General features: G+C 49.0%; 1 protein-coding gene across 2 annotated transcripts in view; it reads right to left on the bottom strand.

The window, feature by feature from the left end:
• LOC119165647 (uncharacterized) overlaps positions 1–27,978 on the bottom strand; it is a 103,102-nt gene that overhangs the window by 64,254 nt on the left and 10,870 nt on the right. The window contains exon 1 of one of the 2 annotated variants that reach the window (XM_075870645.1): positions 10,050–10,156. The exons of the other annotated variant lie outside the window; for it this stretch is intronic. Within the exon in view, the coding sequence (XP_075726760.1) occupies positions 10,050–10,140 (91 nt within the window). The 5' untranslated portion in view covers positions 10,141–10,156. Of the gene's footprint in view, positions 1–10,049; positions 10,157–27,978 lie in introns of those variants that run through there. 2 annotated transcript variants of the gene reach the window in all.

Below are 27,978 nucleotides of genomic sequence, written 5' to 3'. Positions count from 1 at the left end.
ACGCGTTATTCGAAGGTCGTAGGTTCGATTCCTGCTCACGGCTGGTTATTTTTTCATCCACTTTTCTTTCTTCTTATTTACATTCCATTGGATCTAATAAATTCCCATGTACATTCCTTTGCATTACTGTCTGTTAGATCTCGTATATATATATATATATATATATATATATATATATATATATATATATATATATATATATATATTGTTAACTCACGGCCCTGAGTCCCCAGCAGCTGCGAAGCAACTGACCACGGCGGTGGTCAGATCTGCAACGCAGCAGAGGGTGCTAAGAATCTCTGGATCCGGACAGGCCGCCATTGGAACCTGAACTTGGCAACGTTTAACGCTAGAACCTTATCTAGTGAGGGAAGTCTAGCTGTACTATTCGAGGAGCTAGAGGGTGTTAAATGGGATATAATAGGGCTCAGTGAGGTTAGGAGGACAGATGAGGCCTATACGGTGCTACAGAATGGGCACGTCCTTTGCTACAGGGGCTTGGCAGACAGAAGAGAACTGGGAGTGGGGTTCCTAATTCACAGAAACATAGCTGGCAACATAGAGGAATACTATAGCATTAATGAAAGGGTGGCAGGTATCGTAATTAAACTGAATAAAAGATACAAAATGAAGGTAGTACAGGCTTACGCGCCTACATCCAGCCATGATGACGCTTCAGTTGAAAGCTTCTATGAAGACGTGGAATCGGCAATGAGTAAGGTAAAAACACAGTATACTATGGTGATGGGCGACTTTAATGCAAAGGTAGGGAAGAAGCAGGCTGGAGACCAGGCAGTAGGAGATTATGGCATCGGTACTAGAAACGCCAGAGGAGAGCTACTAGTAGAATTCGCAGAACGCAATAATTTACGGATTTTGAATACCTTCTACCGAAAACGAGAGAGAGAGAGAGAGAGAAAATTTAATGCGGAAAGGCAGGGAGGTTAACCAGAAAACATATCCGGTTTGCTACCCTGCACTGGGGAAGGGGTAAGGGGAGACAAGAAAAAAAAAAAGGGGGAAAGGGAGGAAGAGAAGCACAAACACACATACACACACTCGCACACAGTAGTGTCACAATCGTTCAACGAGGCGGGTCGCTCGCAGAAACTTCATCAGCGCCTTCGTTGCTTTCTGGCGTGAAGCTCGATCTTTCCGACATTCCAAGATTGACTGTTCAGAAAATGGCTGGTCGTCGAGGCGAGCAAACACTGCTGAGAGGGACTGTCGCTGAGAGCTGTACTGGGGGCACTGACATAAAATATGTTCAATTGTTTCGTCATTGTCGCAATGGTCGCATGTAGCGCTGTCTCTCATTCCGATGCGGCAGGTAAAAGCGTTCGTGAAAGACACCCCAAGCCACATACGGCAGAGAAGGGTCGTCTCGGATCGGGGTAGGCCAGATGGAATAGTAAGTCGTAGGTATGGGTCCAGGCGGTGAAGACGGGTGTGGAGAAAACCGGGCGTATTCCACATAGACCTTGCGACATCCTGCGCAAGCGTATTAATCTTTGCTGCTGCGTCGCTTCTTGATAGTGGAATAGGTTCCATCACTCCATTGTCGTGTGCATTCTTAGCTGCATTGTCGGCATGTTCGTTACCGATGATGCCGCAATGGCCTGGTAACCACTGAAAAGATATGTCATGTCCTTCGTCTTTTAGGTGATGGTACAGTTGTCGTATTTCGAGCGCCAATTGGTCTTGAGGTCCACGACGTAGAGCATTTTGTAGACATTGGAGAGCTGGTTTCGAATCGGTAAAAATGCTCCATTTTTGTGGTGTCTCTTGGTCAATCCTGCGGAGTGCGCTGCGGAGTGCCGCGAGCTCCACGGCTGTCGATGTCGTCTTGTGTGACGTTCTGAACTGGATGGTTTCGGCTCTTGCTGGGAAGATCACAGCTCCTGCAGATCCTCCAACAGTTGTCGAGCCATCCGTGTAAAGTTTGACATGATCTTTGTATTCTTCGTGTAGCATGAGTAGAATCATCTGCTTTAAAGCTGGCGCCGAGAGCGAGAAAACCGCAAGTGGACATGGAGGAGCCCTAATGGCGAAAATAAGAACGAAATAGACTTTATAATGAGTGCACACCCTGGAATCGTTAATGATGTGGAAGTGATTGGCAAGGTACGATGCAGTGACCATAGAATGTTACGGTCTCGAATTCACCTAGACTTGAAGAAGGAACGACAGAAACTGATACGCAAGAAGCCAATCAATCAGCTAGCACTGAGAGGGAAAGTACAAGAATTCAGAGTGTCGCTGCAGAACAGGTATTCGGCTCTTAGTGAGGAAACCAACCTTAGCGTAGATACAATGAATGATAATCTGACGAGTATCATTACGGAGTGTGCAGTGGAAGTTGGAGGCCGGGTAGTTAGACAGGACACTGGCAAGCTTTCCCAAGAAACGAAGAACCTAATTAAGAAGCGTCAAATCATGAAAGTGTCAAGTACAACAGACAAAATAGAACTGGCAGAGCTTTCGAAGTTGATTAATAGACGTAAGGTATGCGATGTAAGAAGGTATAACATGGAGAGAATCGAACACGCTCTGAAAAACGGAGGAAGTGTCAAAGCATTGAAGAGGAAACTTGGGATAGGCAAAAGTCGGATGTATGCACTAAGGGACAAAGAAGGCAAAATAACTACCAATATGGATAGGATAGTTAAAATAGCGGAGGAGTTTTACAGAGATCTGTACAGTAGCCGAGACAACCACGACCTTAATACTATAAGAACTAGCGGTAACCCAGATTACACCCCACCAGTAATGATAGAAGAAGTCAGAAAAGCTTTGGAGAGCATGCAAAGGGGCAAAGCTGCTGGTGAGGATCAGGTAACATCAGATTTGCTGAAAGATGGAGGACAGATTGTGTTAGAAAAACTAGCCACCCTGTTTACGAGGTGTCTCCTGACGGGAAGAGTACCAGAGTCTTGGAAGAACGCTAACATCATCTTAATACATAAGAAAGGAGATGACAAGGACTTGAAGAATTACAGGCCGATCAGCTTGCTCTCTGTAGTATACAAGCTATTTACAAAGGTAATTGCTAACAGAGTAAAGAAAACATTAGAATTCAATCAACCAAAGGAACAAGCAGGATTTCGAACAGGCTACTCAACAATTGACCACATTCATACTATCAATCAGGTAATAGAGAAATGCTCAGAGTATAACCAACCACTATACATAGCCTTCATAGATTACGAGAAGGCGTTTGATTCAGTAGAAATATCAGCCGTCATGCAAACACTGCGGAATCAGGGCGTAGATGAAGTATATATAAACATTCTGGAAGAAATCTACAGGGGATCAACTGCTACCATAGTGCTTCATAAAGAAAGCAACAGAATACCAATCAAGAAGGGTGTAAGGCAGGGGGACACAATTTCCCCAATGCTATTTACCGCGTGCTTACACGAGGTTTTCAGAAGCCTAGAATGGGAGCAGTTAGGGATAAGAGTCAATGGAGAATACCTTAGTAACCTGCGCTTCGCCGATGACATTGCATTGCTGAGTAACTCGGGGGACGAATTGCAACTCATGATTACGGAGTTAGACAAGGAGAGCAGAAAGGTGGGTCTTAAAATTAATCTGCAGAAAACGAAAGTAATGTACAACAACCTCGGCAAGGAGCAGCGCTTCGAGATAGGTAATAGTGCACTTGAAGTTGTAAAAGACTATGTCTACTTAGGGCAGGTAATAACCGCAGAGCCGAACCACGAGATTGAAGTAACTAGAAGAATAAGAATGGGGTGGAGCACATTCGGCAAGCACTCTCAAATTATGACAGGTAGATTGCCACTATCCCTCAAGAGGAAGGTATATAACAGCTGTATCTTGCCGGTACTTAGCTACGGAGCAGAAACCTGGAGACTTACAAAGAGGGTTCAGCTTAAATTGAGGACGACGCAACGAGCAATGGAAAGAAAAATGGTAGGTGTAACCTTAAGAGACAAGAAGAGAGCAGAGTGGATTAGGGAACAAACGGGGGTTAAGGATATCATAGCTGAAATCAAGATGAAGAAATGGACATGGGCAGGGCATGTAGCGCGTAGACAGGATAACCGCTGGTCATTAAGGGTAACTGACTGGATTCCCAGAGAAGGGAAGCGGGTTAGGGGGAGACAGAAGGTTAGGTGGGCAGATGAGATTAAGAAGTTTGCGGGTATAAATTGGCAGCAGCAAGCACAGGACCGGGTTAACTGGCGGAACATGGGAGAGGCCTTTGTCCTGCAGTGGACGTAGTCAGGCTGATGATGATGATGATGATGATGATGATATATATTGTTGAGACGTTTATTGGCGTACGCTTGTCGACGATGCTTGACAGCGACAGTCAATGCGGGTACCGACTCTCTGCACGAGCTGCTCCTCTTCTTGCTAAAAAGGGCAACCCACTAGAAGGCGCTGGAGAGGACGACCCACTGTTCGAAGGCTTCACCACAACTACCCCGGGTACGAAGAGGGAGCCGCCTGGCGACCTAGCAGCTGGTTACTATGAGCGGGTCGTGGTAGGCTTTGAGGCGCTCCACGTTGACAATGTCGCGCCCTCGACGGCGCATGTCCGAAGATGGTTCGATGGGTTCGATCAAGTAATTTACAGGGGAAGTGCGTTCGACGACACGGTAGGGGCCTTCGTATTTGGGCAATAGTTTTGAAGATAGGCCAGTTGAAGTGATAGGGATCGAGAGCCAGACGAGCGCTCCAGGGAGGAACATGGGCGCAGTAGTGCTGGTGTCAGCGCGAATGCCTTTTTGCCGCTCTTGATCATGCGCTGTAAAGGTCCTTGCAAGCTCTCGACACTCTTCAGCAAGCTTGGCTGTAGCAGAAATAGGCGCCCACTCTGACGGATCTGGCTTGTACGGAAGTATAGTGTCGATGGTGTGCGACGGGTGCCTTCCATATAATAAAAAGAAAGGTGAAAAGCCAGTAGTGCTCTGAGGGGCGGTGTTATATGCGTAGGTGACGAAGGGTAGAATGGAATCCCAACTTGTGTGATCGGCGGCGACGTACTTGGAGAGCATGTCGCCGAGCGTACGGTTGAAGCGTTCAGTGAGGCCATTCGTCTGCGGGTGGTAAGCAGCAGTTTTGCGGTGAACAACGTTGCACTCTTTGAGAATGGCTTCGACGACTTCAGACAGGAAGACGCGGCCTCGATCACTGAGCAGTTCCTGAGGTGGACCGTGTCGCAGCATGAATCGTTGGAGCAGGAAGGAGGCCACATCGCTCGCTGTAGCCGCAGGGAGAGCGGCAGTTTCGGCGTATCGCGTGAGGTGGTCCACAGCAACAATGACCCAGTGGTTACCGGCCGACGTTAGTGGAAGTGGCCCATACAAATCGATGCCAACGCGCCCAAACGGCCTGGCAGGGCAAGGTAGAGGTTGCAGACCTACCGGCGACAGGTGCGTTGAAGTTTTGCGGCGCTGACATTCTATGCAGGAGCGAACGAATTTCTGCACATAGCGGTACATGCCGCGCCAAAAGTACCGTTGGCGAATGCGCTGGTAAGTCTTCGATACGCCGGAGTGCGCACATTGCGGATCAGTATGAAAGAATTCGCATATGTCAGAGCGCAGACTGCGGGGTATGACTAGTAGCCACTGGCGGCCGTCACCGCTGTAATTGCGTCGGTGGAGAAGGTCGTCGCGAACGGCGAAATGGTGGGCTTGACGACGCAACGCGCGAGTGGATGGAGTGGATGGATCAGTCAGCAAGTCTATCAGTGAGGCAATCCATTGATCCTTGCGCTGTTCAGTAGCAACGGCATGAATGCTAATGGAAGAAACGGCAAGGTGAGACGCTGAGTCGTGGGCATTGTCGTCAGGCAAGGGAGAGCGCGACAGGGCGTCGGCGTCAGCATGTTGCCTTCCGTTGCGGTACAGCACGCGGATGTCGTAGTCTTGCAGGCGAAGTGCCCACCGGGCGAGACGGCCTGAGGGATCTTTCAATGATGACAACCAGCATAGTGCGTGATGGTCGGTGACTACATCAAATGGGCGACCATATAAATAAGGTCGGAACTTGGTAAGGGCCCAGACGATTGCCAGACATTCTTTCTCAGTGACGGTGTAATTAGTCTCGGCTTTTGTAAGCGTACGGCTTGCATACGCCACGACATATTCCGGGAACCCTGGTTTGCGCTGCGCAAGGACAGCGCCGAGACCGACACCACTGGCGTCCGTGTGTACCTCTGTAGGGGCAGTAGGGTCGTAGTGGCGGAGTATGGGAGGCGACGTCAGTAAACGACGGAGCGTTGTGAATGCGTCGTCACACTGTGATGACCACGAATGGAGAGGCCCGTTACTACCGAGGAGCTTTGTCAGCGGCGATACGATAGACGCGAAGTTTCGGATGAAGCGCCGAAAGTAGGAACACAGTCCTATGAAACTGCGCAGTTCCTTGATGGATGTCGGCTTGGGGAACTCGGTCACGGCCCGAAGCTTGGCTGGATCGGGGAGAATTCCGTCCTTGGACACGACGTAGCCGAGTATTGTCAACTGCCGAGCTGCAAATCGGCACTTCTTTAGGTTCAGTTGCAGACTGGCGTCACTCAGACGCGTTAAAACATGCCGCAGGCGTTGAAGGTGCGTGGAGAAGTCCGGAGCGAAAACAACGACGTCATCGAGGTAGCACAGGCACGTGTGCCATTTTAGGTCACGCAGAACGGTATCCATCATGCGCTCAAAGGTGGCAGGCGCATTGCACAGCCCAAACGGCATGACGTTGAATTCGTACAAGCCGTCGGGAGTGACGAAAGCGGTCTTCGGTCGAGCGTCCTCCGCCATAGGTACTTGCCAGTACCCTGAGCGCAAATCTAGAGATGAAAAGAATTCGGCTCCTTGCAGGCTGTCAATCGCGTCATCCACACGCGGTAGTGGGTACACGTCCTTACGAGTGATCTTGTTGAGACGTCGGTAGTCCACACAGAACCGCACAGAACCGTCCTTCTTCGCGACGAGAACGACAGGAGACGCCCAGGGGCTGTTAGAGGGTCGAATAACATCGCGGCGTAGCATGTCGTCCACTTGCTCGTTGATTACACGGCGTTCTGTGGGAGATACGCGATATGGACGTTGCCGTAGTGGTGGTTGTGCGCCTGTGTCAATGCGATGCGTAACAGTGGATGTGCGGCCGAGAGAAGGTTGAGAGACATCGAAAGAAGAGCGGAATTCTTCCAACAGGGCCAGAAGCTGGGAGCGCTGGACCGGCGTAAGGTTGTCGGCAATGGAAGGATCAAATACATCAGCGGATGATGAAACAGATGTAGAAACAGCACTAAGCGTATTGGAACTTCGGCAGTGCGTGTCATCAGGTTGATCCATGACTTGTGCGTCTTCGATCGGTTCCACGCTGCCGAGACATTCCCCTCGCACCAACGTAACACTGTACGGGGATGAGTTCAGAACAAAAATATTGGTGCTGCCGCGAGTTACTTGCACGGTCGCGAAAGGAACCAGCAAACCTTTTCTGGTGAAAACACGATGAAATGGTGAGAGGAGTGCAGCGGTGTCTGAAAGACTTGCACAGTAGACCGACACCGCCACGGACGAGTTTGCAGGCACTTGCGTGTCGTCTCTGACGAGTAATTTGCTTGCAGTAGATGGACTGTCGGCCGGCGTCAAAGAAGAGAATGGTGTCAGCTCTATTTCTTCTGGTGCGCAATGAATGACGGCGTCGTGGCGGGAGAGAAAATCCCATCCTAGGATGACGTCGTGAGAGCATGAAGGAATTATGATGAATTCGACGGCATACATCACGTCCTGAATCATGAGGCGGGCTGTACACATCGCTGTAGGGTGAATGCTTTGGGCGCTGGCTGTACGGAGGGAGAGCCCGGAAAGTGGCGTGGTCACTTTGCGCAGTAATCGGCTAAGCTTTGCGTCCATCACAGATACGGCGGCTATAGTATCTACAAGCGCAGATGCACGAACACCATCCACAAGCACGTCTATCACGTTCGGTGGTCTTTCCTGAGGGCTTCCGCATTTCGACAGCGTCGCAGCCCTTGCCTCGTGGACTGCGACGACTAGTTTTCCTGGTCACCCTCTAGTGGACGTGGCCGCATCGGCGACAGTGAGCGACGTCGCGGAGAATGTGAGCGGCGGGTAGATGGAGCGGGGCGGGACGACGGTGACGTAGGTGGCGGTTGGTCATAAAAGCGGCTCGATTGGCTGGAAAAATTGGAGGCGACCTGCGGTCGCTGCACACGATTGCAGTAGCGTGCTACGTGACCGACGCAACCACAAGCAAAGCAGATGGGGCGATTGTCCGCAGTGCGCCATCGGTTCGCGGGTCCCATCCATGTCGAAGAACGCGATGGGCGAGCCGGCTGCTGATATAACTGCATAGTGGGTGGCACACGGGGCACGTGGATGACGTCGGTATATGTAGGCGGCACAGTTTCTCCGAAGGCCTGGGGTCTGGCGATGGTTTCGGTGTAACCAAGAGGGCCAGTCACAGGAATCGGTGGGGGTGGCCTGGCGACAACTTGGGCGTAACTGAGTGGTGTAGATACTGGAGGGGGCTGGTGATATTCTGGAACGACCTCTGCGATTTCCTGCTGAATGGCTCGGCGGAGGGGAGGCAGAAGTGTGCTTGACGACTGTTCAGCACGTTGCGGGGAAGCAAAGGTCAGCAAAGAGACCTGGCGGGCAACTTCCTCACGCACGAATGACTTGATTTCAGCAAGCAAGGCGGTGTGATCAGGAAGTGTTGACAAGGCCGAGAGATCAGCGTCACGTGAGGGTGGTCGACGAGTCATCGAGCGCTGGCGTCGCAGCTCCTCGTAACTTTGGCAAAGTGTAATGATCTCTGCCACAGTGCGAGGGTTCTTGGCCAGGAGCATGGTGAAGGCATCGTCGGCGATGCCTTTTAGAACATGGGTAATTCTGTCGGCCTCTGACATGCTCGCGTCCACTTTCTTGCACAAGTCAAGGATGTCCTCTATGTAGCTTGTGAAGGACTCACCGGTCTGCTGTGCTCGTTCACGTAACCGCTGTTCGGCTTGGAGCTTACGAACGGCAGGACGGCCGAACACGTCGACGACGGCGGTTTTAAAAGCGGACCAAGTGGGGAAATCGGATGCGTGGTTGTTGTACCACATGCCGGCCACACCCGCGAGGTAGAAAACCAGGTTGCCGAGTTTACCTGCCTCGTCCCAATGATTGGGGACGCTGACGCGTTCGTACATAGCAAGCCAGTCCTCGACGTCGGTGCCATCCGCGCCGGTGAAGACAGGAGGGTCGCGGATGCGGGGGACACCGGAACATGGCGTCGGCGCAGGAGGAAGCGTTTGCTGTGCGGCGTCTTGGTGCATGGTAGAAGGCACGGTGCGGGATCGAAGCTCCAGGGGCATCAAATGCTAACCGAAGGTGTTAGAAGGGCACAGCACTTCCACCAAATTGTTGAGACGTTTATTGGCGTACGCTTGTCGACGATGCTTGACAGCGACAGTCAATGCGGGTACCGACTCTCTGCACGAGCTGCTCCTCTTCTTGCTAAAAAGGGCAACCCACTAGAAGGCGCTGGAGAGGACGACCCACTGTTCGAAGGCTTCACCACAATATATATATATATATATAGAATTCAATGGGCCAGTTAGTCTTCGTGAAGGTATGAGATATGGCACAACGGGAGCGTTGTCAACAAGGATAATAATATTTATTTCCCAACAGTTTCGGGAGGGGTCCTCCCTTCATCAGGGTTATTTTTTCATCCACTTTTCTTTCTTCTTTCTCCTTATTTACATTCCATTGGTTCTAATAACTTCCGCTGTATAATCCTTGGCATTACTGTCTGTTAGATCTCATTATTATTGTGTTAAAACACGGAAAAACGAGCCTAGGTACACACTTCTTTCCCTTTATATATATATATATATATATATATATATTTATTTATTAATTAATTAATTTATTTATTTATTTATTTATTCATTTATATAATAACTGTCATCACCTGCTTACAACAGGGCCGAAGAAGCAGCATACAATAATGCAGAAAGGCTCAGTCACAATTTTGAGAAGTGACGGGAATTCACTACTTACGTGGCATTTTCTTGCTGCAGGTCGTGCCAGGATTCACCAAGAATGCAAGAAACACGAACACAGTGAGGCTGCGCACGAGGCTCTCGAACATGGCTCGGCAGCACTGAAGAACTACCCGGCAAACATTGGACACGGATACCGTCAGTGGTATCGTCAAGAGCTGTTGTATACGTTACGAAAAATGATAAAAAGGTGACTACGACGCAATAGGATGATTGCGCCAAGCACCACAAACCTTTGTTCATCAGCTATTTCAGACCGATCCTATAACAAACTAGTATATTACTTGGGTAGTTTCAGCCACCTACACAAGGTATCTAGGGTAAGCAGGACTATTATTGGCCTAAGAACGAATAACTCTGTTTTAATCTTACCTACTGCATAACAGTGTTAGTGATTTCTGCTTGAGTGATATCCGAGTTTCCACATCCCAAAATGGCAGAATGATTACGATTGGTGCCACAGAGAAGGGCTCCGGCAATTTTCGCTATCTGGTGTTTTCGAATGTACACTGACATTGCACAGTACACGGACCTCCAGCATTTCACCTTTATTGACACGTGATTTGCACTTCCCGGGTTGATCCCGCTATTTTATGGTACGCGGTAAGGCACCGCAATCACCGCGTCACCGCGGTATACTGTGAACTTTCGTGAGAAATGTGAGCTCGTAAACGCCATCGTGTGGCGGGAAGCCTAAATGTAGATAGCGCAGCCGAAACGAAGAGAGAAAGGAGGGGCGGCTTTCCACTCACTCTTGGCGCTTCCGTTTCGATAGCGACGCTGAGAAACGATGGCTTATTGCGTGTTTTCACCCGCAAGCAAGAATACTAAAAACAGCAGCATGAAAAAAATTTGTTTCATTTCACTGTCATAGCAATCGGCATGACATGGAAGTGAAAGGCCTCCTAACGAAATAGATGAATGTTTACTGTAAATTGTTATAAGCGAGCATGCATGATCTTTTTCGGTGTTTTACAGCTACAGCACCACAGCACCATTACACGGTGATGCAACCATGCTGATGCTTAGTGACCCACCTCCTTTCCGACGTCTGCCACTCATCGTTAATGAATGAACGAAGCCCTTAGTGATGGTGCTTGCAGTATCTGTAGTAGTTCACGGTAACAGCGGAATCACAGAAAGCGGTGTGACGGCGTGAAAAGCGTGACGAAGCAGAACTCGAACTTGAGCTAAGGTCGCCTACTAACGGCATGCTATAGTTATTAGACAGCTTGTGTTGGGTGTCTACAGCAGCTCTGTATGTGAAGCCTAAAACCCATTTTCTCATGCCAGGCTCTGTCCTAAAAGCTATTGTGGGCGCTCAGCCTAATCTGTCCATTGAAACCATTGTCCAACCAATGAGAAACCAACGCAGTTCGTGTCTTCAACGTTCGCAGGCCGCGATTTTCCGTAGGGCGAGTGTTAGTGGGGAACGTGGAGTGACAGGGAAGCAGCTGCATATCGCACATATATTTTAATATGGATTAACGCTATGATTGAGTCCGACGTTTGGGTTAACGTCGGCACCTGGTGGTCTGTTAAGGGGTCCAAGAAATCGCATTTGGATTGTAAACGAACCGAATAGAACGAACGCATAGGAATGACACCTTGAAGAAAGTTTTCGTGAACGTTAGGGACATGAAGAATTTTCTTCACTTTATCAAGAATACCGGGAGAGTAAAGTCACGGTAGGTATAAATGGCGCTTTTTGTAAGGCCTTCCGAGTGAGTGACTACGGCGCAGTGGATAGCCTGCTCTTGATCTTTTGTTGCGAAACACGAGGCCATGGATACGACATTCTTCACGCAACTTTGTTTTTGTTGTCTTCTGAACGGGTCCATATTTTGACATCATTTCTGTGAGTGAAAAACGTCACATAAGGGGCAACAAGAAAATGAGTTGAAAATAAAAAAAGTAAACGAGGTTCTGAACGAGTACTACCTATATATAATATAAAAGTTTCCTGTGTATCGCATCGAAATCAATGAACACAATATCAGCTATGAAGACAAACTGTTTTTTTAAGTAATAATAAATCGCGACTTGTCCTGGAGCCCCTACAGGCCTACATGAAAGACTCATCATGATTACCCACGTGGTAAAATTTCTTACAGGAAAATCCTGGGGTGCATCGGTAGGAGCGATGCTGCAATTCTATACTGTACTTTTTATTGGCTTCATGTGCTGCGTATTACCTGTGCTGGGCTAAACCCGAAGAACAAACGTACGCGTCCTCCTGTTCATTCAAGCCCGAACACTGAGAATGTGCCTTTGGCTTCCGAGATGTGCAACCTCAGAAATGACTGGTACCTTCGCTCGTGATCATCTATTTAGAAAATATATTCACAATAGTTTGACAACGCACACAAGACATGCCGCCTGGATTCATTCGCACCACCTTGCTTCACTTCCAACTTCTAGTTCACACTCGGCGTTCTGCGGTATTATTGCTTTGCATTTCAGCGTGATCGCCACAAAGCTCACGCGTGCAGAAAATGGCACTTCCCGTTGTGGTGTGTACATCCACCAGCATCCCTCATAATCAATCTAGGAATACAATACAAATACAATCAGCACATTTGAACATACAACAAGCCACACTACTCGGCTCAGTTTCATACAAAACGACGACTCAGTTTCATACAAAAACTGAGCATGGGAATTGCTCATTTCCAAAAAATTTGTTAGTGTAAAATTCCAAAACACGGCTCTTGACATCATCGACGGTTGCAGAACTCATAGCTATTCGTGCTGCTCTAGAGTTCGTAGTGGATAAACCATCGCTGGCATGGCCAGTCTTCTCCGACTCCAGTTCAGCCATCCAGTGCGTTATGCCACCGTACCGTCATAGACCAAACGAACATTCAGCTCGACATAAGGCTCCCTCATAACCGCGCTCTAGAGAAGAACCAAAAGACAGGCTATCAGTGGACACAAGGCGTTTGCGGTATCTATTGAAACGGCCGTGTGACTGAAGCTTTCTTGGTGCCCTCCATTGTGCCACTATAACGCTATCAAGGGCGGGTGCCGCTACAAGGCTTTGATTGATACGTCGAGTTTAACGACTCGAAACCCCCATATGACTTTGAGACACGCCGTAGTGGAGGGCTACGAAAATTTTGACCACCTGGGGTTGTTTAAAGGGCACAACATTCTGAGCAAATGGGCCTACAACATTTCCGCCCCCATCGAAAATGCAGCCGCCGCAGCTGGGATTCTATCCCGTTACCTGCGGGTCAGCAGCCGAGTACCTTACTCACTAGACCACCACGACGGGACTCCGCTACAAGGCTTTGTTCGCTTGCTTGTGAATTGACACTCGGACTGTGGAAATCGACAGAATTCACTAACGCATGTTTTCCAAAATTAGTACCGAAAATATAGCTCCGTGCAAATTACTTGAACTCAGGAGACGCTGGAATGCCGCCTGGGGCACGAGGAGGTCTTCAGGAATGCCTGCTCGTTTCGCATCAGATTGGTGAGTAGCCCGTCAAGTGATAATTCTACAAAAGAGTGGCTACTTGGGCTGACTGCCAATGTATTTTTTTTCAAAAAAGTTTGGCAATGCGGTGATCACTTCGCAACATGCTTACACCGTTGCATCACTCGCCTTACCGAAGAATTACCACGTGAGGAAATGCAGTGAAATCAAATTTACGAAAAAAGATCTTGAATTTTTGTTCACGCCCAAGTCAAAATATCTGAAAACGTTATTGCCCACAAGCTGGACATTGTCTTCAATAGAAATGACATCAACCATTAAGAAATCAATCAGTGGCCTGGCTCTCTCTTGCACTTTGTTATTAATAAAATCGAAAGGTTCAGAGCTCAAGCTAGGATCACCATTCGCCTCCTTTAATATATATGAAGAGTGTGTTGGTTTGGTAGAGCATTGCTGAAATTTGCTCGGACGCGGTTCGCGAATAAAAGTGCTGCGTCAGTACCATTGCTTTCAATGCTGGGCAATATTTGTCATTTTTTTCATGGACTGGCTTGAGGAGCTGCTGGTTATCCAGAAAAAAATGGTGTTAGGAAAACACCGAATGCTTTTTGGGATAGAAAGTTGTGGTCTTTCACCTGGTCGACCAATTTATGAGAAGCATGAATACATGGGTTGAAAATCTCAATTTGTTCTGCTGCAGTGTCAGAAGCTTGTTACTCAGGTGATGTACTTCGTTCATCGACTGATGCTCTTTCTGTCTGTGCCACGTTTTTGTTTGAGAAATTTGCAGTGTCTTGTAGGGAAAGAAAAACAGCTTTTGCAGTTTCATCAATCACAGAATCTTCAGCAAAGACGTTTCCGGGCTTTTCGGAGGAAGCTCGCATTTTTTTCTATGAAAAAAGGAGGCATATTCCCATATCAATAAATGTTTTAGCATTTCGAGCGCCGTGCCCAAGAAAATATAAGGAACAGAAAATTGTAAAAATGCAGAGTTGCCGCAAGGTTGATTGCTTTTGAAAAACAAAGCACTTCAATTGTACGACGTGGATCCATTGGCTTTTGTACGGACGCTGGACACGCTGCGAGTACGGTTGCCGCCAGCACGTAGGCTTAATTCTTGTTCTCCCTGTCCTGTCGAAGCAGTCTGCTTCAAAGTATGTTGAACATAGAGCAAGATATCATTATTTTTCTCGCGTTCAACCTCTTGCTTCAGAGCAAGCTCTCATGCACTGCACAATTCGATGCAGTGGGAAACCTACAACTTACGGAAATTTTAGCACAGTTCCTTTATAACACTCACACGCAAAAAGCAAATATTGGCACATGCGAATGCATTAGTAGTCGCCAATATTGTAAGCACAATATTGACAACGTTTGACCTTCATCTTCTTCATCTGTATATAATCATCATCCCGAAAGACGTCGTCTTCGTTCGAAGAGTTGATCAGGTGATTCGGCCTAATAAACGCCGTCGAGACTCCAACGCTTCTTCTGTCTTACAGAGTGGTGGAGGTGCGGGGTATCCCGGCAGCGCGAACCACCCATCTTCTGTGGTCTTCCACGCGACGACGTCGAGGTATGGCTAAAAGAATACATGACCAGTGTTTACAACCACTGGGATGAGCCTCAAAACCTTCGTCACGTCGCCTTCTATCTGTCCGATGTCGCGAAAATGTGGTTTTTTAACCACGAGAGCAGCTTCCCGATTTGGCCTACTTATGCTCAACAAGTCCGTAGGATTTCTGGGAAACCGAACATCCATTCCGAAGTGCCAAAACGAAAGCTCGATGGGCGTGCCCAACATTCCGGGGAGACGTACACTTCGTACATTGAAGACGTCCTTGCCCTTTGCCACCGCGTGAACTCGGCGATGACAGAAGCTGATCGCCACATCTTCAAAGGAATAGGCCATGTCGCGTTTACGCTCTGGCTGTTAAAAACCCTACCACCGTTGAGGACGTCATCATGACATGTCAGCATCTTGATAAACTCCGAGCCATTCGATTGCACCCAGATTACCCGGACGCCAGTGACAGCCGGCCTTCCTCGGATGTGGATTTGCGAGCGCTGATTCGCACTTTGATTCGCAAGGAACTTCAAGCGCAAAGGTTTTCATGTCCACCCGCCCCTCGGCCTCACTCTCAATCTGCGGGTCTGCGCGACATCATCAAAGAGGAGCTCTCATCCATAGCTGGCGCTCTCCTATCGAACACTACGGCGCCACCAACACCACCCATGATGTATGCGCAAGTCGCTGCCATGCCACCTGCTTTGGTTCAGCACGCGCATCCTGTCCCTGCGCACTCCAACATAGCAGCATTTGCACCACACTCGCCTGTCCCAGCGCCAGTACCAGCGCCTGTGACAGCTCCTGCATACTACGCCCCCTGGCGCTCGCCTCGCCCAATATGTTACTATTGTGGCATTCGGGGCCATATTTCACAATTTCGCCGCAAGCGCAAACAGGACTAACGCCGTGGCTACGATGTTTACGAAAGGAATTCGGAGCCATCCCCGAACCAGTACCAGCGACGCCCTACGACACGTTCCTTCTCTCCGACTTCTCCACTCGCCGCACCTCGCCCCTGCTATCCCGGACTCCGCTGGTCCCCTTCACCTCTGCGACGCTCAACATCTCCTCTGAGACTGGCTGTACCTACTTCTGAATACCACTCCGAAAACTAGCTGGTGGAGTTTTTGAAGGGAAAGCTGCATCGCTCGAACAAATACCAAGACCTCCAGAGCGCCCAGCCAACTTGTTATTAGTGTATGCAGAAGGGGTACCAGTTAAGGCATTGGTGGACATGGGGGCTGCTATTTCTGTTATTCGTTCGGATTTGTAAACTCCTCTACGTAAGGTTACCACACCTTATACTGGCACTCTCTTACGTAGCGCAAATGACTCGCACATACAGCCATCAGCACAGTGCACCGTTAGAGTTTTCATTGATGGGTTCCGGCATCATAATCAGTTTGCCGTGCTGGCTTCTTGTGCTTTTAGGCTTATTTTAGGATGGGACTTTCTTTCTGATGCTGTTGCTTCCATCTCTCGTCGACAACGACTCATACATACGCGAGAGACGGATGATATTTTCCCGAAATCATCACGTGACCGCCTACGAACAGCCAATTACTTCCTTGTGCCGCCTAACTATGAGCACGTTAACACGGTTATGTCTGACTCCATTGACCACGGTGACGTCCTAGTCAGTCCATCAGCCCGTTGTCTATCCAGAGGGATTTCACTTTCATCGAGTCTTGTCCGCTTCTCCAACGGCACCGCATTTCTCGCAGTACTGAATATCACCAATGAGCTGATTCTGCTTACCAAGGGCACTGTTGTAGTTTCCAGCGTGGACACACACAACCTATCTCTATAGTGGCTTCGGATACCAGTCTGGTGGAATCACGTTAAATACCAACAGGTGCTCCGCCTACTACGGCTCTCGTCAATGCCATCAGCACGGATCTCACTCCCCCGCAAGCAGATGAACTACTGGCATTGTTGTCTAAGCAGAAATTTTCTTTCGACGTACATTCCACTGCTCTAAGCCAGACTTCTGCGGTGGCTCATCGCATACACACCGACGGAACTTCTATTGTCCCTCGTCGACCATACCCTGTTTCTTCCAGCGAACGCGAGATCATCAACAAGCACGTTGCTGATATGCTCAAGCAAAACATCATCCACCCCTTCTCAAGCCCTTGGTCGTCACCTGTCATTCTCGTACGAAAAAAAGACGGTTCGGTGCGATTCTGCGTTGACTACCGCGCAATAAACAAAGTAACCAGAAAAGACGTATATCCCTTGCCTCGCATTGATGATGCCTTAGATTCCTTACAAGGAGCGGAATATTTTTCGAGCCTTGACCTGCGCTCCGGTTATTGGCAAATTCGAATGCACGAGGATGACTAGGAAAAAACTGCCTTTGCCAAACCCGATGGACTTTAAAAATTTAATGTCATGTCTTTCGGCCTCTGCAATGCACCAGCAACGTTTGAACGACTGATAGGCACTGTAGTGCGGGGCCTTAAGTGGAAAACATGCTTATGTTACCTTGACGACATCATCATATTTTCTTCAACGTTGAACAGCACTTGCAGCGCCTAGATGAAGTTCTGACGTGTCTCGCAGCTGCTGGCCTTCAGCTCAACAACAAGAAGTGCCACTTTGCTAGCAAAAGTATTAAAGTACTCGGACATCTTGTCAGCGAAGATGGAATTCGGCCTGATCCCGACAAGATTACCGCCGTTCTTCACTTCCCGGTGCCTCAACGCGTCAAAGAGCTCCGAAGCTTTTTTGGCCTTGCGTCGAACTTCCGGCGCTTTATACGACACTTCGCCACCATTGCCGCGCCACTTCACCAACTCCTTTCTTCGGGAGCGTCATACGTATGGTCGGACGAATGCCAAATGGCTTTTGACACCTTGAACGTGCCCTCACGTCTGAGCCAGTGCTTTGTCATTTCAATAACGCCGCACCCACTCTCCTCCATACTGACGCCAGCGGACACTGACTCGGCGCTGTACTTTTGCAACGAACAGAGCGTTATGACGAACGTGTGATCGCATGCGCTAGTCGCACCCTCACAGCAGCAGAGAAAAACTACACCATCACCGAGCAGGAGTGTCTCGCCGTTGTCTGGGTCATCCAGAAGTTTCGACCATATCTTCACGGCCGCCACTTTACCGTCGTCACTGACCACCACGCTTTGTGCTGGTTGTCGACGTTGAAGAATTGGTCTGGACGTCTCGGCCACTGGATACTTCGTCTCCAAGAATACGAGTTTGACGTTATCTACAAATCCGGCAAGAAACACAACGATGCCGATGCCCTTAGCCGCTGTCCTTTACAATCCTCATCAGACACTCCTGGCCTGTCGCCAACTGTGAGTGAACCCATCAAAGTGTCTCCGTCAGTTCATTCACTCGCCGCTGTCAATTTTCTTTCTACCTTCGGCAACGAGACGCTTGCATCCCACCAACGCAGCGACACTTACTGTCTCTCTATAAATCAGCGCTTTCAAGACTCCTCTCGTCCTCCCAACGCTCGCGCCCATTGACAGCTGCGGAACTTGAAGACTGAAAACTCAATCCTTTACTGCTTTGTCTTCCACCCTGAAGGACAGCGCTGGATTCCTGTTGCTCCTCGTTCCCTAAGGGCGCAGATTTTGGAGGTGTTTCACGATGACCCCAAGGCTGGTCATCTCGGTTTTCAAAAAACCTATGAACGCATCCGCAGTCGTTTTGCCTCGCCTGGCCTTTCCAACTGCGTAGCGCGATATGTTGCGTCATGCTCGCTATGCCAACGCCGCAAGCAACCCACTTCCTCTCCGGCCGGTCTTCTACAACCTATTCCGTGTCCTGACGCTCCCTTCTATGTCATTGGCATTGACCTCTACGGACCGCTACCAATATCGGCTAGCGGCAAGCGCTGGATTGTACACCGATACACCGAAACAGGTACACCGAAACAGCTGCACGTCCTTGAGGATCAGCAAAGGACATTGCCACATTTTTTCTTGGAGCAATATTTCTAAGACACGGTGCACCACGCATCATATTGAGTGATCACGGCAAGCGTTTCTCTCGAAACTACTCGAACAAGTCCTCCACGCATGTAATACGATTCATAAGACGAGATCCAGCTACCATCCCCAGACTAATGGCCTCACAGAGCGCTTCCATCGAGCTTTGACCGACATGATGTCTATGTATATCAACGCCGACCACACCAACTGGGATACCAACCTGCCATTCGTGACTTTTGCGTACAATACCGCTACGCAGCGCACCACGGGCTATTCCCCATTCTTTCTCGTCTATGGCTGTCAACCAACATCTCCGCTCGACATCTCCTTTTTTGACGTCCCTGTGAACTCGTCATCATCATTGAGGGAGCACTTAATCTCTCGCCTGGCCGATTGTCGCCGACGCGCCCACCTCAATACACAGGCAAGCCAACAAGAGCAGAAGACTCGCTACGATGGCGTCCACCGCGTAGTTCACTTCAATACTGGAGATGAAGTACTGTTGTGGACCCCAACGCGGGTTCCCGGCCTGTGTGATAAGTTTCACTCACGTTTCATCGGCCCCTACGCTATAGTCGAGCAGACGTCTCCTGTTAACTATCGAGTAACCCCTGTTGTCATGCCTTCCGACGGCCGTTTTCGTGGTACGGAGATTGTTCACGTGTCGCGCTTCAAACCATTCGTGCGCCGTACACCACCGTCTTAAACAGCGGCCTAATTGGCCGCTTCCGCGTGAGGGGGAAAATAGTGTAAGCACAATAATGACGTTTGACCTTCATCTTATTCATCTGTATATAATCACCATCACGAAAAACGTCGTCTTCGTTCGAAGGGTTGATCAGGCGATTCGGCCTAATAAACGCCGTCAAGACTCCAACGCTTCTCTACTGTCTTACATTATATGGGGTACAATGTGAGCGAAAAATGTCCGGAGCCTGCTTCATGCTATTCACGCATTCATACATTGCGCACGCTCCTACCATCATTTCGACAAGTGATCACAGTTGACTTCCACAGCCGCTTTGTTCGAATAAAGGCACCGCACGCAACATAAACTATCACAAAACAGCGCAGAAGGCACGCACGCCGGCATGCAACACATTGCGCTGATTCACTTTCTGCCCTCAGAAATATGGCGGAATCTCAGCGTTAGCCACGTAGCTCTTCCCACCACACCAGAAGCTTTAGTATAACCTCCTTGGTCGCTGTGAAAATATCGAAACGCAAGTGTGAACACATAGCTGAAGTGTGGCACCGATTCCTATTGTTTCCGGCAGAGTCGACGAATCAGCCGATGAAAAGTTCGAGGATACATTCTCCACGCGCTCAAGTGATCGAGCTCATATTTTTCACAATATTACGCAGTCATGAGTCACCACCACGAATTATTGTTCATTTGTGTTTTACTGGTACTATAATCATGCACTCCTTCATTCACTCGCATAGTAATATTGAATCCGGCCCCCTATATTACCTTTTGAAGGAAGTGCTACTCAATGGCGAGTTAGAAATGCAAATGTAGAAAGATCGCGCTACCGGCCATGGTATAGAGGAAGCCACACCGTTACGCACGCGGAAGTGCTCTAGTAGATAGTTTTTGTTATAGAAAATCAGCCCTACATGAACGCATAGCTTTTTTGGCCAATAAATTTCTCTCTGGCTAGTTTTTATTGCACTCGACGGGTCGAGAAAAAAGAGAAAGCAATCACAGCGTACGACCCATACTTGTACTCAAGCACGTGACAAAGCCTAATAATTTATAAGGTGTGCGAGTTAAGATGTAACGAAATGTTTTAATAAATTCGAACAACGATTACTTGAGGACGTTTTGGGTGGCTTCTTGAAGCGGCTCTTCTCACGTTTTAACAGTGTGGGTTCACGCTCATATTACACACTGTCCTTTAAACGTGTGCTTCTTATTAGTATTGGTAGGGTTACAGGTTATTGGCTCGTTACCATTTTCCCCCTAAAATGGCAGAATATTGGGTACCCCAGCTTGGGAAGAATGGATGAAGTCTGCAATAGAACTTATGAATACACACTCAAAACGTAGTCAAATGCGCTCTAGTTTTAGTCATTAATACTAAAGCTGTTACAGTATTAGTACTCGAGTAGTAAGGCCAGTTTTATTCACCTGACGTCTCGTATGAAAAATATTAAAAGGCACTTACTTCGTCTTTGCAGGCGGAACTCCTTGCATTTACCTTAGGAGTACCTTAAAGTCTACCTTATGACGCAGCTAAGACTGCCCATTAAAATGCCTCGCTAACAGGAAATATCCTCACACTTCATAAGCTGAACAAACGTTAATCCTAAGTGTATAATTGCCTTGCCAGCTGCACCGCCTGACAGAAAGAAAAACAATAATGAAAGATTGTCCGCCAGAATTATTGACGAAGCGTGAGGAAGTACTCGAGAATGCGCGGTTTTCTGTGAAAAGAAGGGAGAGACATCAGTGAAGCATATATGCAAGGAAATTAACCAAGAACAGACTAGGTTTACTACATTACCTGCGGGGAAGAAAAAAATAAGGTAGTGAAGGAAGAAAGGCGGCATAGAAGATGGCAAACTCGCACTTGGGATCAACATGAAGCACAGTCATGCATTGTCATAACAAGCGTTCATGACCTGTAGCTCATACCCCGAAAAACACTAGGCTTTGTTGCCTCCTGCATGTATGAAAGCCCTGGCTCAGGTCTCCTAATTTCGTTTTGTGGAAGAGGCGTTATAGCAAGCGAGCTTCGAAGCGACATCGTAAGGTTCGGCAGTGTCAGCAAGGTCATAAAAATCGTTAAGCTATTCCCTCTATAGAGAACACGTGTGCCGTACTGGTGGTCAATCGTGTAAGGAAATAATTGATAGCCATTGGTGTATGCTACGACAAGCGACATAGATCAGTTGTTTCACCAGAGAAGGATTGAGCATTGAAGTACGATCGGAGTCACAAAGCAGGAACGAGAGAATGTGAGTAGGAGTTGTAGAATGTCATTGTACATCATTGTACACGTATGATTTGTGTGCGATTCACTCAAGTTGTTCCGAGGCACCCGTTCAAGAGAAGGGTAAGGGCATCTGTTGATCATGTTGGTTAACCGAGCGTGCACCTCCGTCACTGCCGTCCTCGTGAACACGTCAAACACATGGGAAAATGAAAGCCCGTTACTCAAGAGGGCGAAGCACTTCCCGTACCCCTACTACACTTCCTAAACTCCAGAGCTCTGTTGCACCACCCACACCCTAGAAGGAACAAGACATAATCCAGGCATGCGCCAAGGCATTGCTTCAAGCAGAATGTATTGCCGTATTTGACAAGATTTACCAACTAATGCAAATTTTATTGGCCTTTAAAATGCGTTTGCGGAGCTAATTGATGATACATTTGTACTTAAAATATTGTAGCGCTACATTAGAGAAGGACAACACAGAGGGGTACGTGAAAAGGGGGGTGCTGAGTTCGACTTCGTTTATAGAAACCACACGCATTGGACCTTGTATAAACCAAAGGCGATGTTAGATTCTTGAAGTTTGTCTCTGCCAATTTCAGCGTGTGTCTTCATGTAAGACGTAGCGTCTCTACCAGCCCGAAAGGATAGCACAGGCGCCATTTGTTTTCGGGCTTCTATGCCTCAGGCAGTCATCTCATGCAGTTATCTGAATATTGTGTCGAAAATATTTCTGGAGGTCGGTGGGCAATAAAATGACAGGAACACACTCACGAAAAAACGTCACTGAGTAATCACTGGGCGAGCAGTATTCTATGCGTTTTTCTTCCGAACAGAAATTCAGCAGATCTCGCGTACCTTGGATTCGATGTTGTGCAAAGCATGTTGACGGAAGGTGACTGTGTTGTAATTCATTCATTGAGTAAAACATTGCGAAGTGACGCGGAAGATAAGTACAAATCAACGCAGAGACTTACGTTAGACAGCCGCATAAAATTTATATAACCAATTGTTTAGAGTTGGGTAAGATGCCAACAGCAACAATGATATTATCTGCACTAAAAGCGGTAAGCAATTATGAAGCGCTGAGTTCTCGCGAGGATGATAGCGCTAGACACTGCTAGATAAATAAATTACAGCAGATGGCGCCCAACTACAATTGACGTTAGCTCCCCGTTACGCCTATATCACAGCAGTACATATGTACTTTTTTGTGGATAGCCAGCACCAGAACTACAATTTATGTTTCACGTATATACATTAGGGTTTATTTGAAAAATAGCTCCCGAGACCTGGCATGGCTCAGTAATAAAGGACTTTATGGCCATGTAGAAGGCTGGTGTATCATTTCTAGTGGGACCCGAACATTTAGAGGTGTCAGAGTCCGCCAAGGCAGCGCTGCGAAAAAGGCTGCCACCAGCACCTTTATCGCTGCGCTGGCCTAACTGGGTAGTGCATAGAGAGCCATCCGCAAACGAACGTTCATATGCTTTCATCTTTCGTCCGTGTTAAAGTGCCTCTTTCGTCAAGCTTCTTCCGTCATTTCAGCCCCTGTTCAGAAAAATGCGAAGCTCAAGTGGCTTGCCATCGTTCTCGCAGAGTACCATGATTTTTAAGGCGCCTTTTCGTTGCGCAACATGGGTTGATGTCATACACGAGAAGCAAAGCGCATATCACTCAGCATTTGTTGCGCGAACCTTTGTCTTCATTTTGTAGATACGATTGTCGCCCAGCTCGTTCAGGTTATTTAACTTGTTGCACCTCTTCCGCGCATCAAGGTGTGTGAGCCTTGGACGTGTGGTAGGAATACGTTTGACCTCGGTAAGTAGCCAGATGAGCTTGACCATCTGCGTACGGTTGACCGGATGATACGGTAGTCTATACGTGACACGTGAGACAATAAAAGCCCAAGGAAACTTTCGTATTTCACGTTCTCTTTCTGCACAAGTGCAGCTGGTGATTCTGCGTAAAGCATAAAGAATTTGATTCCTGCTCTCCATCCCCGCCGCGGTGGTCTAGTGGTTAACGTTCTCGGCTGCGGACCCGCAAGTCATGGGATCGAGCTCCGGCTGCGGTGGCTCCATCTCTGATGGAGGCAAAAACGCTGTAGGCCCGTGTTCTCAGATTTGGGTGCACGTTAAAGAACCCCAGGTGGTCAAAACTTGCAGAGCGCTCCACTACGGCGCCTCTCATAATCATGCGGTGGTTCTCGGACGTCAGTCCCCGCATATCAATTAATCATCAATCAAATCTTGGTCTGCGTAACGCGTTGGAACCATGTGTTGTCATATTCCGATAGTGAATTTTCCTATCACATAGGTCGAATGCCTATAGGAACTTCAAAACACGGTTTTTTTCGGTTTAACAAACGTGGTTCAGCCCCCATGAATGACGACCAACCCTGTTGTGTCCATAGTGGTGTGCAGGCGTGTTTCCATTGCGTACTCTGGAATAATTTTGGGTGCTATTTTAGATGCGGAGCATCTAATACTCGAGGCTTGTAGTGCGGCGCCGTCCGCAAGCTTCCTCCTCCTTCTTCCACCATCTGTGCATCCCTTCCTCCTCTACACACCGCGCGCGCTTCACTCCTCCACCATCTGTGCACCCTTCCTCCTCTACACACCGCGTGCGCTTCTCTTCACGAACATTCGCTAGCTGTATAATGTAGCGCGCATGCGCCGTCACGCTTCGAGAACATCGGCAGCTGACGCGCGCGCATGCGCCGTTGCGCTTCGAGAACATCGGCAGCTGACGCGCGCGCATGCGCCGTTGCGCTTCTCCCCCTTCTCGAACATTCGACAGCTGACAGTGCATGCGCCGTTGCGCTGTATATATACTCAAGGTCGGTGCTCGCTCGCTCAGTTGCCGCTCGTCGGTTGGTTTGTACGGCGCGTCGACGTCCGAGGTCGCAATGATCGACGTCCCTTCGACCAGCGCCGGCCAAAGTGTTGGCGGAACCGCAACCAAGTAGTCGTCCGAAGACAAGGCAGCGCGGAGAAGAGCTCGCGACGCCGAACGTAAACTTCGGCGTCGAGCGGAAGATTCTCAACTTAGAGAACGTGAAGCCGCTGAGAGACGTCAGCGTCGAGCAGCAGCACCGGATTCGGCCGCTTTGAAACGTAAGCGTCGACAAGAGGACCCGGACTTTCGAAAACGGGAAGCCGAGTGCAAGCGTCGGCGACGAGAGGCCGATCCCGATGCTGCCCGCGAGCGCAAGCGCGCCGAGGTAGCGGCGTGGCGCGCCAAGCAGTATGCCACGCCCAATTAACACCCCGTTAACCAATTATATGCTCCGCATCCTCCTCAGTGTTCCCCCGAGGGAAGCTGCGGGCAATTTTTTTTTGAGACATCCTCCTTCTCACCGATATATCCGGTATGCATGCGCACGGTTACATCGTCGGCATGCACTACGTGTTTCCGGCCTGGTACGTCCACAAGGCGTCTTAATAGCTGGTACATGACCGTCGTAAGGGTGGTGGAAGATATTATTACGGATAAGACGCGACGCCGTATCGACGAGGCTGTAGATGAGATGTACTTAAAACCAGCAGTGATGGCGTGACCGGTTCGCCAGCGATCGAGCGGAGACCATTCTTCGTCCTCTTCGTCAGGCACGCACGCGCATCGTCCCACAAAATGCCAACATGCATGTAGCATAATCCCCGGCGGCAAAAGCACCGTCTCGGCGCATCTAGATCACGCCAGCGGGAAAGTGGTATGGCTTCAAGCGTGACACGTGTACGATATCGGTGGTCTGTGAGGCAGTTGAAGGCGATGGGACAGCAGGGGCAATTTCGTATGTCCCAGGAGTAATTTCACGAGGGACTCGATATGGACCTGTGTAGCGGGAAAGAAGTTTTTCCGACAAGCTGACTTGACAGGTCGGGGACCACAGCAGCACCAATAAACCGGGTAAGAAGTGCACGTCGCGGTGCCGTTGATCGTACAAACGCCGCTGGTTCTCTTGAGAGGCTAGGAAGCGAGTGCGGGCGATTTCGCGTGCGTGGGCAGCCCGAGTGATAGCGTCAAGGGCATATTCGCTGGTCGTTGTCACGGTAGACGAAATGACTGTATCTAGGGGCAATGTACATTCTCGACCATACAGCAGAAAAAAATTGGGAGTAAGCGGCAGTGTCATGGCGAGAAGAATTGTAGGCAAATGTGACGTACGGCAACGCGAGATCTCAGTCGGTATGGTTGGTAGAAATATACTTAGCGAGCATGTTTGCAAGTGTTCGATTTAGATGGTCCGTGAGTCCATTGGTTCGCGGTGGTACGACGTAGTCAGCTTGTGTCTCGTTTGACTAGACTGCAAGATGTCGGTTATCACCTTCGACAAAAAGGTGCGGTCACGGTCTGTAAGCAGCTGCCGTGGGGCTCCGTGTTGCAAAATAACGTCCTTGAGGAGGAAGTAGGTGACATCTGTGGCGCAGCTTGATGGAAGAGCTCGTGTGATGGCATAACGCGTGGCGTAGTCGGTGGCCACGGCTATGCACTTGTTACCCGAGGAAGACAGTGGGAAAGGGCCAAGTAAGTTCAAGCCAACGTGGAAGAACGGTCCTGAAGGAATGTCAAGTGGTTGAAGGCATCTGGCGGGAAGTGTCAATGATGTTTTCGGTGCTGGCATTTCTCACAAGCCGCAACGTATCTTCTGACTGAGCGTGCAAGCCCTGGCCAAGAGAAGCGCCGGCGTATTCGGTCGTAAGTGCGTGACACACCAAGGTGACCAGCAGTCAGAAGCTCATGAAGTTCATGTAGAACTTCCGAGCGAAGGTGTTTCCAATGACAAGCAGCAGGGCCGGTTCATCCAGCTCAAAACTTTGGCGGTATAATGCACAATCGTGGAGCACAAATGAACGATGGGACTTATTGGAAGATGGTGATTCGAGGCGCTCAATGATAGCCCGCAAGAATGCATCATGGTGCTGCTCGTCACCGATGCATGTCATTTGCGAAAGGGAAAAGACGCAAGGCTCGGTGTGGGTGTCACGCATAGTGCTCGACTCAGCAACCGGGTAGCGGGACAGGCAGTCTGCGTCCTGATGTAAACGTCCGGACTTGTACGTCACCGTGTAGGTATACTCTTGCAGTCGCAGAGCTCAGCGCCCAAGCCGGCCAGTAGGATCCTTCAGTGACAAAAGGCAACATAGCGCATGGTGGTCCATTATTACAGAGAAACTCGTGCCATATAAGTATGGGCAAAACTTCATGCCTGCCCAAACAAAAGCAAGACATTCATGCTCTGTTATTGAATAGTTGCGCTCGGCAGCTGTTAGAAGGCGGCAAGCGTAGGTGATGACTCGGTCGTATCCCCGCTGGCGTTGGGCTAGGACGACTCCAATGCCGTGACCACACGCATCAGTTCTGACTTCTGTCGGAGCAGTCGGGTCAAAGTGGGCCAATACAGGTGGAGTCGTGAAAAGGGTTATGAGATGAGAAAAAGTGGCAGCTTGAGTGGCACCGCGCGTAAAAGTCGCGTGTTTCTTCAGAAGGTCGGTGAGTGGTCGAGCGATCGTTGCAAAATGTTTGATGAACCTTCTGAAATAGGAACAAAGTCCCACAAAGCTGCGGACGTCCTTGACAGACTGGGGTACAGGAAAGCTCGTGACGGCAGGAATTTTCTCGGGGTCAGGCTGCACACCTGATGCGTAGACAAGGTGGCCCAACACCGTAATCTGCTGGCGGCCGAAATGACATTTCGACGAATTCAGTTGAAGGCCAGGAGTGCGGAAGATTTCGAGAACCAGTGACAAACGCTAGAGGTGTGTCTCAAATGTAGGCGAATATACGAGGACATCATCCAGGTAACACAGGCATGTTGACCACATGAACCCTAGCAATAGCGAGTCCATCATACGCTCAAACGTGGCTGGGGCGTTGCATAGTCCAAACGGCATCACCTTGAATCGGTATAGGCCATCCGGAGTTGAAAACGCAGTCTTTTCTTGGTATTTCTCGTCCACCGCAATCTTCCAATAGCCAGAACGTAGGTCAATTGAAGAAAAGTATCGC

Source organism: Rhipicephalus microplus, chromosome 8 (assembly GCF_043290135.1).
Source record: "Rhipicephalus microplus isolate Deutch F79 chromosome 8, USDA_Rmic, whole genome shotgun sequence".
Classification (NCBI taxonomy): domain Eukaryota; kingdom Metazoa; phylum Arthropoda; class Arachnida; order Ixodida; family Ixodidae; genus Rhipicephalus; species Rhipicephalus microplus.
Note: the sequence above shows the minus strand (reverse complement) of the source record. Positions and strands in the feature narration are given on the sequence as shown.